This window comes from Pseudorasbora parva, chromosome 25 (genome assembly GCF_024679245.1).
Source record: "Pseudorasbora parva isolate DD20220531a chromosome 25, ASM2467924v1, whole genome shotgun sequence".
Lineage (NCBI taxonomy): Eukaryota > Metazoa > Chordata > Actinopteri > Cypriniformes > Gobionidae > Pseudorasbora > Pseudorasbora parva.
Genome location: NC_090196.1, coordinates 2,436,645 through 2,450,678, shown reverse-complemented (window position 1 = coordinate 2,450,678; position 14,034 = coordinate 2,436,645). Strand labels below are relative to the sequence as shown.

Genomic DNA, 14,034 nt, shown 5'->3' with positions numbered 1-14,034 from the left:
TGTTGTTCTTGTGTCTTGTGTGATGATGAAGATTGTGTTCTGTTCTGCTCTCAGTCATGAAGTGTTAAACTCACAGCACTATAAACACTCTCAGACTGAAGCATGTGCTGACAATGCAAAGAAGTGGGCAGGATTTACAACAGCTTGAGCTCAGAACACACTCACACACTCTAGACATTGAAGATTTCACTTTAAGAATAATCCCAGCTTGCAGGGAACGTTTTCAGAAGTTTGGCTAACATTCCCTAAAGTTGGGTTAATGTTCTGAAGAAAAAATTTGAATGTAATGTTTAATGAATATTTTAAGAATGTTTTCTCATTTAAATTTTTTTCCTGTAGCGTTAAATGCAAACCAAGATATAACATTTTAACTGCAACATTCAAAGGATGTTTTAGTAATGTTTCTGAGGTAACAAGCTGTACAATGATCTTAAAAAAAAACATTGTCAAAGTTTCATAATAACAACATTCTCTCTGCCACATTAGGAAACTGTTTTGAGGATATCATTAAGCGATGAGATGTTGAATGTTCTTTATAAATGTTCTTCTAATGTGACAAGTTAACAAAATTAGAACATTTTGCTTGCAACATTTTGAGTATATTTTGAAAATGGTCTTAAATTGAAGTTTTTATAATGACCTCAATATATTGTCCTAATGTTTCATAACAAACAAAGGAAGAACAGTCTCTCCGCCACATTAAAAATGAACATGACAAAAATGATCACTTTTACATTTTTTTTTTGCAGTTTATAATTGTATGTACTTTAGTTTAAAAAAATCATTCTACACTTTCTGTAGCACTGTACTGGTGATCTGAAAGACCGAACGTGTCCGATAGAAACGGTTCTCGATTCTGTACAGTTGATCCGAAAGATCGAACGTGTCCGATAGAAACGGTTCTCGATTCTGTACTGGTGATCCGAAAGATCGAACGTGTCCGATAGAAACGGTTCTCGGTTCTGTACTGGTGATCCGAAAGATCGAACGTGTCCGATAGAAACGGTTCTCGATTCTGTACTGGTGATCCGAAAGATCGAACGTGTCCGATAGAAACGGTTCTCGATTCTGTACTGGTGATCCGAAAGATCGAACGTGTCCGATAGAAACGGTTCTCTATTCTGTACTGGTGATCCGAAAGATCAAACGTGTCCGATAGAAACGGTTCTCGATTCTGTACTGGTGATCCGAAAGATCGAACGTGTCCGATAGAAACGGTTCTCGATTCTGTACTGGTGATCCGAAAGATCGAACGTGTCCGATAGAAACGGTTCTCGATTCTGTACTGGTGATCTGAAAGACCGAACGTGTCTGATAGAAACGGTACTCGATACTTGATCGAACGTGTCCGATAGAAACGGTTCTCGATTCTGTACTGCTGATCCGAAAGATCGAACGTGTCCGATAGAAACGGTTCTCGATTCTGTACTGGTTATCCGAAAGATCGAACGTGTCCGATAGAAACGGTTCTCAATTCTGTACTGCTGATCCGAAAGATCGAATGTGTCCGATAGAAACGATTCTTGATTCTGTACTGCTGATCCGAAAGATCGAACGTGTCCGATAGAAACGATTCTCAATTCTGTACTGGTGATCTGAAAGATCGAACGTGTCTGATAGAAACAATTCTCGATACTGTACTGGTGATCCGAAGGATCGAACGTGTCCGATAGAAACGGTTCTCGATACTTGATCGAACGTGTCCGATAGAAACGGTTCTCGATTCTGTACTGGTGATCCGAAAGATCGAACGTGTCCGATAGAAACGGTTCTCGATTCTGTACTGGTTATCCGAAAGATCGAATGTGTCCGATAGAAACGATTCTTGATTCTGTACTGCTGATCCGAAAGATCGAACGTGTCCGATAGAAACGATTCTCAATTCTGTACTGGTGATCTGAAAGATCGAACGTGTCTGATAGAAACGATTCTCGATACTGTACTGGTGATCCGAAGGATCGAACGTGTCCGATAGAAACGGTTCTCGATACTTGATCGAACGTGTCCGATAGGAACGGTTCTTGATTCTGTACCGGTGATCCGAAAGATCGAACGTGTCCGATAGAAACGGTTCTCGATACTTGATCGAACGTGTCCGATAGGAACGGTTCTTGATTCTGTACCGGTGATCCGAAAGATCGAACGTGTCCGATAGAAACGGTTCTCGATACTGTACTGGTGATCCGAAAGATCGAACGTGTCCGATAGAAACGATTCTTGATTCTGTACTGCTGATCCGAAAGATCGAACGTGTCCGATAGAAACGATTCTCAATTCTGTACTGGTGATCTGAAAGATCGAACGTGTCTGATAGAAACGATTCTCGATACTGTACTGGTGATCCGAAGGATCGAACGTGTCCGATAGAAACGGTTCTCGATTCTGTACTGCTGATCCGAAAGATCGAACGTGTGCGATAGAAACGATTCTCAATTCTGTACTGGTGATCAGAAGGATCGAACATGTCCAATAGAAACAGTTTTCGATTCTGTACCGGTGATCCGAAAGATCGAACGTGTGCGATAGAAACGGTTCAACAATGAACATTGAATTTTTAATTTGATTTTTAGCTGGGCCCAGAATCACATCCAGTCACTCAACCAGCAGGAGATTCTGTGATCCCCTCACCAACAGACACACAGGTAATAAGACAAGTTGTTTTAGAACCATTTAGCTTCAGAGCTGCACAGTATACATTATACTGTAGTAATAATTATTTCCCAGCAACAATGTTTATCAGAATGTGTTTGACAGAACGATGCGAGGATGGCATTATTACAGGCTTTGTCCCAACCCTGTTAGTGCATGCTGGATTTTTTTGCACATATTTACGATACCTATCTACATTCGTGAGTTATGAATGACAAATTTTAATTGAGCTTTTAGTTGACTTGTTACTTCTTTATTTTATTTTATTTTTCAGTTTTATTTATTTTATTTTATTAATTTACTTATTTATTTATTGTTGTTGATTGTTTTTAATTCTGTAGCACTTTGAGATTTTGTTTAATATAAAGTGCATTATAAATAAAATGTATTATTATTATTATTATTATTATTACAAATTGTAATATAATTATATTGATTTCTACATTTTAAACAACTTACCACAAACGATAGATACCATTGTCACATGCCTGTCCTGTCTTGTGTGCACATGTGGGTTTTGTCAGTATGGCCTTTGTGCTTCTGTCATTGTCTGATCCCTCCCCCCTCGTTATCTCATTAGTGTTTGATTTCTCCCACCTGTGTTTTCTCGGTCCCTGCCTCATTTGTTCCCTGTTATAAGCTCCTGGTGTTTGACAGTCTTTGTGGTATCGTTGTAATGTCTGCGTCTCCTGTCCTCCCCGTGATTCTGTTCTGGTATGTTTTTGAGTGTATGTTTTGATTATGTATTTTTGCCCCCTTGTGGGTTTTGTTTTCTATTTATGTTTCTTTTTCTAATAAATTGCCACTTCTTTTGCACATGAGTCTTCGCACCATTTTCCCTTGTCTGTGATGTGACAGAACAATACCACCATTAGAGGACTCAGCTAGATGGAAGGCTTCCTTTTCCCATCTCCCTGCCCCTCTGCTTCACCCATGGCAGGAAGACGGCGCAAGCTCCTCTCCCTCCGGCAGGAGGGAACCAGCGTGAAGGAGTTTGCGCACCGGTTCGTCTTTGCAGAAGGGGCTCAACATCAGCGTGGCAGAGCTCAAGGACATCATTAACAATGGATTAAATGAGCCTGTTAGCGCTTGGAAGATGGGAATGCTGGGGATTTTATCATTTTGGCAGTTTGTGGGATTTATGTACAATCGTGGTGGTGGAGGAGAGTTATGGAAGGGTGTCCTTCGTCTGCTTGGTCCTCCTCCACTTATCCTCACAGACTGCCAGGTCCCCAGTCCTCCGATGACCCCTTTGGGGAGAGGGAGGAGGAAGAGAAGGAGGGCTCCTTTGGTGATGGATCAGGTGGTCCCAGTTCCAATGGATCGTATTCCGGTGGTCCCTGTGCCAGTGGTCCGTGTTCCGGTGAACTCAGTTCCAGTGGTTCGTATTCCGGTGGATCGTGTTCCAGTGGATTGTGTGTCAGTGGTTCCTGCTCCAGTGGCCTCGAGGCGGCGGCGGAGGAGAAAGGCTTCCTCCACGCCTGTTCCGGTGGTCCCAGTGCCGGTGGATAGTGTTCCGGTGGTCCCTGTGCCGGTGGATCGTGTTCCGGTTGATTGTGTTCCGGTGGTCCCAGTGCCGGTGGATCTGTTCCGGTGGTTCCTTTGCCGGTGGTCCCTGTACCGGTGGATCGTGTTTCAGTGGACCCTGCCCTGCCTGCGCCGACCTGGCGCCCTGCCCTGACCGCGCCTCCCTGGACGCCTGAACTTTGTGGGCCTCCATGGCCTCCAGAAAATTTTGTTTTCCCCATTCTTCCTTGTTGACCCCCCCTTTGTTTGTTCCTTCTTTCTCTGTTTCCCCTGTTCGTCCCTCCCGTCCCACCCGTCCCACCCGTCCCTAGTGGAGCGTCTGGTAGCTGCTCCTTAAGGAGGGATGTAATTTCACATGCCTGTCCTGTCTTGTGTGCACATGTGGGTTTTGTCAGTATGGCCTTTGTGCTTCTGTCATTGTCTGATCCCTCCCCCCTTGTTATCTAATTAGTGTTTGATTTCTCCCACCTGTGTTTCCTCGGTCCCTGCCTCATTTGTTCCCTGTTATAAGCTCCTGGTGTTTGTCAGTCTTTGTGGTTCCTGGTGTTTGTCAGTCTTTGTGGTATTGTTGTAATGTCTGCGTCTCCCGTCCTCCCCGTGATTCTGTTCTGGTATGTTTTTGAGTTTATGTTTTGATTATGTATTTTTGCCCCCTTGTGAGTTTTGTTTTGTATTTGTTTCGTTTTATAATAAATTACCACTTCTTTTGCACATCAGTCTTCGCACCATTTTCCCTTGTCTGTGACGTGACAAACACCTTCTAAACAAACCTGAAAGTTTGGTCGGCACTTTAACCTCATAGGCAGTGATGAGTATTTATGATGGCTTTTGGGGACATTGACCTGTATTTTAACTGTCCTTATGGGGGCTCCTTTGTTGCTAATATAATTTGTGTAAAATTCTCAATACCTTCTTCCTTTATATTTGTTGTAGCGACTCAGGCGACTCAAACACACAATCGCCAGTTACATTTAACAAATATGTTTTGAATGCTTTGTGCTTAGTAACAGACCTTCCCCCAACACAACAGAGAAAGATTCTCCGTTACCCTGGAAACCATCTGATAAGACGTTTTACGGCCCAAAAGAATTTGGCCACATGAAAAGTCCAGAGTTAAAGACACAAAGCTTGTAAAACACACGCTTTTGCCTCAAATTATAGACAACCATCTGTAAATGAACATGCACCCCAGGACATTGTATGTAAACACATAACTGTCTTGTAAAATGTTTCTTCTGTATGGTATTTTGCATCTTTTTGTCTTTGTCTTAACAACTTACTAGCTCAGGTAACCTCATATATGTCTCCTATCAAATTAATGCTCACTTCACGACTTACACTTCCATGTGTGTCACTTATTCAGAGAATGCAGTGTGTGTTTGTTGCATTAATTAGAGTATGAATGGGCAGAGACCCATTGATTCAAGCTTGAAACAAAGAGCCATAAAATCTCCAGAGGAATTTCCCGCTTGGAAATCCCAACAATCTCATTGGTCAAGTCAACCAGGAGGGTGTGACTACTCCCAGACCTTAAAAAGAGAGGTGATCGGATGCCCGCTCTCTCTCTTCTCTCTCTGGCCCTTGAGCCAGGCCACCAATGCAGGCCCTCCAAGCAGGGAGGGCCTCCATACACAGAGCCATGTGCTGTGTGGGACCAGAAACCCGAGGCCCACACACGGCCATCCACATTTCATATGGACCTTCTTCGACCATCAGAGACTCTGCAAGTTCACTGTCGTTCCTTCACTCACCACGGAAGGAATCATGCATAGTAAAACCCATCAGACCAAACCATCGAACTTTCTTCTGCGATTTTCACCTGGACGGTCTTCTACGGCTCAAGCCATATGCAAGTATCGTACGCAAAACAAATTGCTGTGTAGTGAGTAAAACTGTAAACCCCTTTGTTCAGACAAATGTTAATGTTATCATAAATTGCTATGTATGTTTTGTGTATGTATGTGTTTCATGTCTCGTTCGTGATTTATAGATATTAAATTTTGTGCACAATATATGTTTGGTTCTAACTCCCTGCCTGCAAACAAATTGTCCCTTAAATGATTGATCTAGTTATGCGCTCTAAGCGCTTATATAAATACAAAGGAAGAATATTTTTTCTGTAGCCATGCAAAATATCCTTTTCTTAGAATTAAGTAATAATCAATACTAAATGTTCACAAATGAACTGATTGATTGATTGCAATATTAATGTAGCTACATAAAGTTAATCTATTTAAATGATTCAAATATTCATAATTAATCATAATGAGTTATGAATAATTATTAATATTTCCCTTAAGAGCTAATTAGCTACATTGTCATGCTTGACTGATTACAGGTTGCCTTCCAAAACCACATGAACACAGATTCCACCTCTGCAGAAGATGGGAATGTGTCCCACTCCAATCCCAAGGTAAAATTTATTTATTTATTTATTTAAAATTCATTAATTTTATCTTGACCGGTTTTCGTAACGGTTTTAAAGGCAACCCTTTCAATGTTTGTTTGATACTTTAGACCCATTCAAACTTGATAACTTGCATTTAATTTAGCATTTATTTATGCAATTAGATATTAAACTAGAGTAATTGCGTGCATGTAACAAAAATGCTTGATTTTACATTTTTTAAGCAGTTTAAAATATAGGGTATTTTTAGTGAATGTTAGAAGGAAATACTTTTATTCTACAGACATTGGGAGATATTGTAGTTCTGTTTCAGTGACACAGACCTTGTATTTAGGAAATTTAATTTGCTGAATTCTGATTTCAGTTTAAAAAACAAATGCTTGGATATGATTCTGAAGACTCACTAAACAGCATGGAAATAACAGAGGATGAATATGTGCCAGGGTCAGATTGTGAAAGTGAGACCAGCTCAGAGGGAGGCAGTATATTAAAGGGGCACTTCAGCGCTGGGAAGATGAAGCTGTATTTAAACTGGGTCATTAATATAGTAGAAATGTGATTTTTTTTTTTTTTTTTAATTTGGTGCTTTCTAGACTGAGAAAAAAACAGAAAATGTATTTTTGTCTCATGGGGATGAATGACAACAATTCCCAGAATGCTTCGCTGCCCTATGAGGCCACTCCCAAAGCCACCGCTACTGGATTACTGGATCACTTTCACTTTCCCACCGCGACCGCGTTCATTTTCATAAAATCAGTTCAGTTAGAGAACAGACACTACAATTAAAAACTGAACGTGTCTGTTCAATATGTGATTAAGCCGCTGAGAAAGTGTCAGAACAAACGCAGCAGGAGTCAAATTACATACATTCCTGATGAGCTGAATGAGCTCTCGTCATGAGAGCTGAGGTAAAAGTATGATCATTTTAATTTACTATAGGGTTTCTACTCATACAAAGCCATATGCTAATTGCTGAAGTAACCCTTTTAAAAAAAATGCTGCCACCATGGCCAGTCCTGCTGTTAAAGATGGAACAAGAAAAACATACAGGGGACCTAAAAACCGAAACTCTGAATCTGACAAATCTGGGGAAAGCTCCTTAACTTCACTTACAGTCATGCACAGTCAAAAGAATGACGATGGATCTAGAAGATACACCAAAAAACATTACTGTCTCTTTTGTGAGAAACCACAATCCAAAATCGGCAGGCATCTGGAACTTGTTCATAAAGATCAATCTGAAGTCGCTAAGGCCATTTCATCTCCAAAGAACTCCAAGGAAAGAAAGCTCCAACTGACTATACTAAGGACACATGGGGACAGAGCACACAATGTAGATGTCATTAGAAAAGGGAAAAGGTGTCATTGTTCCATGTAAACAAGCAAGTTCTCCAAATGTCAATCCAAATAAATTCTGACATTGTGCAAATTGCCAAGGACTTTTCAAAAAAAGATTTCTTTGGAAACATATGAAAAGGTGCCCACTTCGAGGTGTTCTTCCAAAACCTGGTAAAACTTGAGCCCAATCGATTTGCGCTTTTACGCAACCTGTGCAGTAAGGAGTTAGCAAGGGACTGTGGAAACTTATCAGTGACATGAAACAAGGTGAAGTGGTAGATGTCATAAAGAGTGACCATTGTATTCTCAAGTATGGCGAGCAGAAACACAACATCGTGGGACACCGGCGTTCTGATCATGAACTGATCCGTCAGAAAATGCGTGAGTTAGGGAGACTAGTTTGGAAAGGAAGGCAGGTGTCCCCTCTCCAATCACTTGAGGAATACATTGATCCAGCCAACTTCCAACACACCGTTAATGCAGTTAAAGCTGTTACATGCTTTCAGTGTGAGACAAATAAGATGTGGACAAATAAGAGTGGTGCCAACGCTAGCCAAGAAACTTGGTCAGAGCCTCATAAAGGTTGCCGACATTGTAAGTTGTGATGCAAGGATCTGCGGTGACACAAGAAAAGTGGAAGGAAAAAGGTACAACGCTCCACTGATCTTGCCTTTTGCAGATGATGTCAAGAAACTCCATATATATTTAAAGGAGAAACAGCAAGAATACTACAGCACACTTTTTAATGCAACGAACACCAAGACCTGGGCAAAACTGGCCAAAGTCACTATTGCACAAATGATCATCTTCAACAGAAAAAGGCAAGGGGAAGCCTGTCTGATGCCAGTACAATCATTCGAGTCTCGAGACAACTCTACTTTAAATATTGATATTGCTGACTCTCTCGCAGAAGTTGAACAAGCACTATGCAAGTACTTACGTTGTGTAGAAATCCGTGGAAAGCGCGGAAGGAAAATGTACTTTTGGCACCGGAAATGAAAAAAACCATGGAGTTGCTGGTTTGCGGTGTTCTGAAGGAGAACATCTACATGTTTGCGATCCCAGGCTGCGAGACATCATTTCGTGGATCAGACTGCCTCGCTGCTTTGCCATGGAGTGTGGTGATAAATGTCCAAAAGCCCCATCGTCCACCAAGTTGCGCAAACACATCTCTACAATGTCCAGAGTTCTTAACATGAACGACACCGAAATGGACCAACTTGCTGATTTCCTGGGACATGATATTCGTATCCACAGGAAATATTACAGATTACCAGAGGGAACACTCCAGCTGGCAAAAATCACCAAAGTCTTGATGGCAATGGAGCAGGGAAGGCTTAACGAATTCAGAGGGAAAGGTCTTGACCAGATCAACATCACTCCAACAGGTATGTAACCTGTTAATCGAGTTTAAACTACCTGTCAAGCGTGTCCTAGTGACTTTGGAAGAATCTGTGCATATCTCTGAATACTAAGACTATATTTCAGAGTGTGTTGAGCCTGATGATGGGATGGAGAGTGAAACAGAACTGTCAGATCATTCATGATGTGACATCAAGTGAGCCAGGTAAAGATTTGTAAACACATTTTTTTAAAGATGTTTGTCATTTCCATTAGTTAAATAATAATTAAATCATGCCTTCAAGCAGGCACTTCAGGAGTGAATAGCAGCAGGCCAGTAAACACAAAGTAAGATAAGATGTATGAACAGGCAGATCAATGTTTAATGCAATCAGAATATCAAGAATTCCCCCAAACAGCCTATCAGTAATTAGTAGTTTGATTTAGAAATGTATATGATTGTGTTTCTAAAGGATCTCCAGAGAGGACATGGGAGGTCATGAAAGTAACATCAGGACAATTTTTCCTGTCCATCCCAGATGCCTCCGAGCCCAGAGAAGTCGACGGCGCTTCTGGACACTGTTAACATAAGGCTTCCTTTTGGCACAGTACAGTTTTAACTGGCATTTGTGGATGTAACTACGTATTGTGGTACTTGACAAAGGTTTGCCAAAGTAGTCCTGAGCCCATGTGGTGATATCGCTTATAGATGAATGACGATTCTTGATGCAGTGCCGCCTGAGGGATCGGAGATCACGGTTGTTCAGCTTAGGCTTGCGGCCTTGTCCTTTACGCACTGAAATTCCTCCAGATTCCTTGAATCTTGTAATTATGTTAGGCACTGTTGAATGTGAAATATCCAAATCTCTTCCTATCTTTCTTTGAGGAACATTGTTTTTAAACATTTCAATAATTTTCTCACGTATTTGTTGGCAAACTGGCGATCCTCTACCCATCTTTGCTCCTAAAGGATTAGACCTTTCTTAGATCAATCACCTGTTGACATCACCTGTTTCAAATCACATCATTATTTAACCATTTTACCTCATTACTAGCCCTAAATTGCTCCTGTCCAACTTTTTTGAAATGTGTTGCAGGTCTGAATGACAGGAAAGGATGCATATTTACAAATGACATGAAGTTGACCAGACAAAACATGAAATATTTTGTGTTCATATTGTCTGCAATGAAATACAAGTCAAAGTAAATTTAGAAATCACTACTTTCTTTTTTTATTTGCGTTTTCCAAACTGTCCCAACTTTTTCTGATTTGGGGTGGTAATCCAGTCTTGCACCTACAACACATGCAGTGCAATTAATGTAATTTTCTTGTCATTAGTTCCTAGGAAGAGAAAGTGGAGTGAGGTGGAGATTGCAGATGTAGAAGGGAAAATGATTAAATTTATTCACTCAGGAGTTACTCCTGGAGAAGTCGACTGCATTGACTCAACAACATGCATTAACATCATTGATATGAACAGACACACACCCATCCCTCAGCAACTTGACAAGTTCTGGGCATCTGAGGAGAACAAGCAGAATCTCCAACTGTTAGCTCGAGATATGGTGTGCAATCGAGCCAGTGCCAATGCTACTGTCATTGTCAGCTCTATTGTCATTGATGATGAGTTACTACCAGCAAAGGCAGCTGGTGGTGAAGAGATCCCAGACCTCTTGAATTGGATTGAGGAGGCTGATGCCAGGTTGCTGGTGCATGTTCAGTGGGCTGTTCGTGTAAAGCAGTGCAAGAGAGTTGTTATAGTCTCCAATGACACAGATACCTTTGCATTGCTTCTCCACTACAGCCCATACTTCCAAGAACTTGGGATGAAGGAGATCTGGCAGCAGTGTGGCACTCGTGAGAAGCGGCGAATGCTTCCACTCCATCAAGCAGTCTCTCGTCTTGGAGCGCCACTGTCAAAGACAGTGATTAAAGCACATATCCTGACTGGAGATGACTTCTCTCGCAGCTTAAACATTTCACAATTTAAGCATTCAAATTCACTTTCCAACATAAGATTTTTAATCCCATTCATCAACTGTCTCTTCATTTGTCGAAAGAGATTAAACATTTGTTTTCCTCTCCAGGTCAATTCTCTTCCGGGAGAACTTCTCTTTTCTTGCCGTTTTAAAAGTTTGTTTCTCTTTCTTCTCAGCCTTCCGGAGCTGCCTGGCGTACTCTCTCGTCTCACTCCACCAGAAGATCATCCATAGATAACTTATTCATTTTTGGCACTTTTATTACACCCATATCATTTATAACAAAACATGTTGCATTTATAGCCAACTGGAAATAAGACAAATAACTTCTGATTATTATTATATTCTATGTTGTACACTTCCTGTACTTTTTATACAAGATACTGTTTGGGCCTCATCACACACCCGACACAAGTGTGTTTTGCTAGTTTCAGCCCGACGCAGTTATCCAATCAGCTGCTCTGTAGACAGGGCCGGCTCTAGCTCTTTGGTTGCCCTAGGCGAGAGAGAGTTTTGCGCCCCCCACCCCACTCACTTTTATCGTCTCTATTCTAATTCAGCGTATGTCTGTTTTCCTAGGCCTACCCCTAACCGAGAAGCACTTATTATTAAACACGTTCGACACTTTATTTCCACTTTTCAAACATTTTCTCACTTTTTATTGAAAATAAATGCCTTTCCGATCTGGTATGTAATGGGAAAAGGTAATAGAGCGAGTGTGGCAAAAGGCGGGATCGAACCTCTGAGCGATCAGCATCAAATCTTGATGCCATGCGTCTTACCACTACACTACAGTCACTGTAAAGAATTTGGTGAACACAGCATATTTGGGTTTAATGTAAATAATATGACATCTATCGTTAGTTTCTCCAGTAAAAAAAAAAAAAACCGAGAGGCTGTATTTATTTCCTTCCGACGCCCACGTAGAGATGAGCGCTTGTACTTTTTATAAATAACATGCATACGTTATCCATATTCAACTGGACTTTTGATATTTAAATGACATCCATGTAGGTTATTGTAGATTATTGTCAGTGAAGTTATGTTTGCAATACGTATAGTAATTATGTAGAAAACTAGCAAGTGATAGCTTAGTGACAATATTAATAATATTTATAAAATAAATATTAGTTGATAAGATTGATACTAAGTAATTTTATTTTGTTTGACAACTTATTGGCTGAGATAAGAAGACTAACCTCTATACTGGGCTTTCTTTCGATTTTCTTCTTTTCTTTTTTTCCGTCCCTGTGCTGTGCATCCGCGGGTTTAGGCGCCTCATTTTTGATGAACGCGCAAGATGAGCACTTGCCTGACCTAACGGCTGAACTAATAATCAATAATCACCATCAATTCAATCTAATAATCAGGTTGATAAGTAATTAAACGTGTGGCTGAGGGGGCGCCCTATGATGATCATGTTTAATGAATATTATGTTGTATTTCGCTTGTTCCGATTCTATGCTTAATGGGAAGTAATGGGCGGCACTAGAGCGCGCTCGCGCCCCTAACACAATTGTCGCCCTAGGCAACCGCCTAGCTCGCCTATAGCAAACGCCGGCCCTGTCTGTAGATGATGATGCGATCGCTTCTAAACGAGTTAAAGACCGGCGCCATCTAGAGGTTCATGACAGAACTAGCGCAATATTTTCTTTCTATTGTTTGTTTTCTTATAATATTATTATTTTGCTATATTTAATTTTTGTGTAATACCTCTGTATGTCTGTACTTTCCTCCTGCACTGTATAATTGATAAATAAAGCTCTTTCTGATCCTCACCACTCACATTTTCTCCACATTTTAGTAAGAGATTTAAGATTGTGTTACATGTTCACTTACATCATAATAACTAAATAAAGTGTGTGAAAGGTTTGATCCCCCATTGTGTTGTGTGTGATGGTCCATCAGCAGCTGCAGTATCTCTCAGCTGTATCAGTGCAGTCACTGTGACGTCTGACTGACACAGGTTTTTGTACGACTCTTTATCACTGTGTGAACACTGGACCACTGTGTCTACTCTGACAGTAATAATCTCCTGTATCTTCAGTCTGGACTCCACTGATGGTCAGAGTGAAATCACTGCCAGATCCACTGCCACTGAATCTAGATGGAGTTCCAGTATAACGGTTGTTTATGTAATAAATCAGGAGTTTAGGAGCTTCTCCAGGTTTCTGCTGATACCAGGCTAAGTAGTTGCTGTATATTCCTACATCTATATGACACTCTATTGAAGCTGTTTGACCCTGTTGGACAGTTTTAACTTCAGGTTGAGTCAGAGTGATTCCTCTGGATCCTGAAGAAGAGAAAAGAAAATCAATCAGTGTTTAAAACTACTATCATCATATACTTTTACAAGAACACCAAAACCAGAGCCAACATGTTTGTCTCACCTTGAATAAAGAGTGAAATGGTCCAGATGAAGATGATGATGGTGTTCATTGTTGTTCTTGTGTCTTGTGTGATGATGAAGATTGTGTTCTGTTCTGCTCTCAGTCATGAAGTGTTAAACTCACAGCACTATAAACACTCTCAGACTGAAGCATGTGCTGACAATGCAAAGAAGTGGGCAGGATTTACAACAGCTTGTGCTCAGAACACACTCACACACACTAGAGTTACACAATGATCATTTCCATTCTGACTAATGTTATTTGAGTTAGTTCAGTAGTTTTATTTGTATTGTGACTCCTGAGGAGGGATGGGTATAGTTAAGGTTTTAACAGTATTCTTATCGGTACTTTGAGTTGATAATGAAAAGAAGAAGAAAATTGAGAACAGAATTAACATTGCTT

At 40.8% G+C, this 14,034-nt stretch overlaps 1 gene segment (V, D, J or C); it reads right to left on the bottom strand.

The window, feature by feature from the left end:
* Positions 1-13,227: 13,227 nt before the first annotated feature.
* LOC137064410 (immunoglobulin kappa variable 3-11-like) lies at positions 13,228-13,681 on the bottom strand. The segment is given in 2 exon segments: positions 13,228-13,535; positions 13,633-13,681. Coding segments are annotated over 2 exon segments (357 nt in total).
* Between the last annotated feature and the right edge of the window lie 353 nt (positions 13,682-14,034).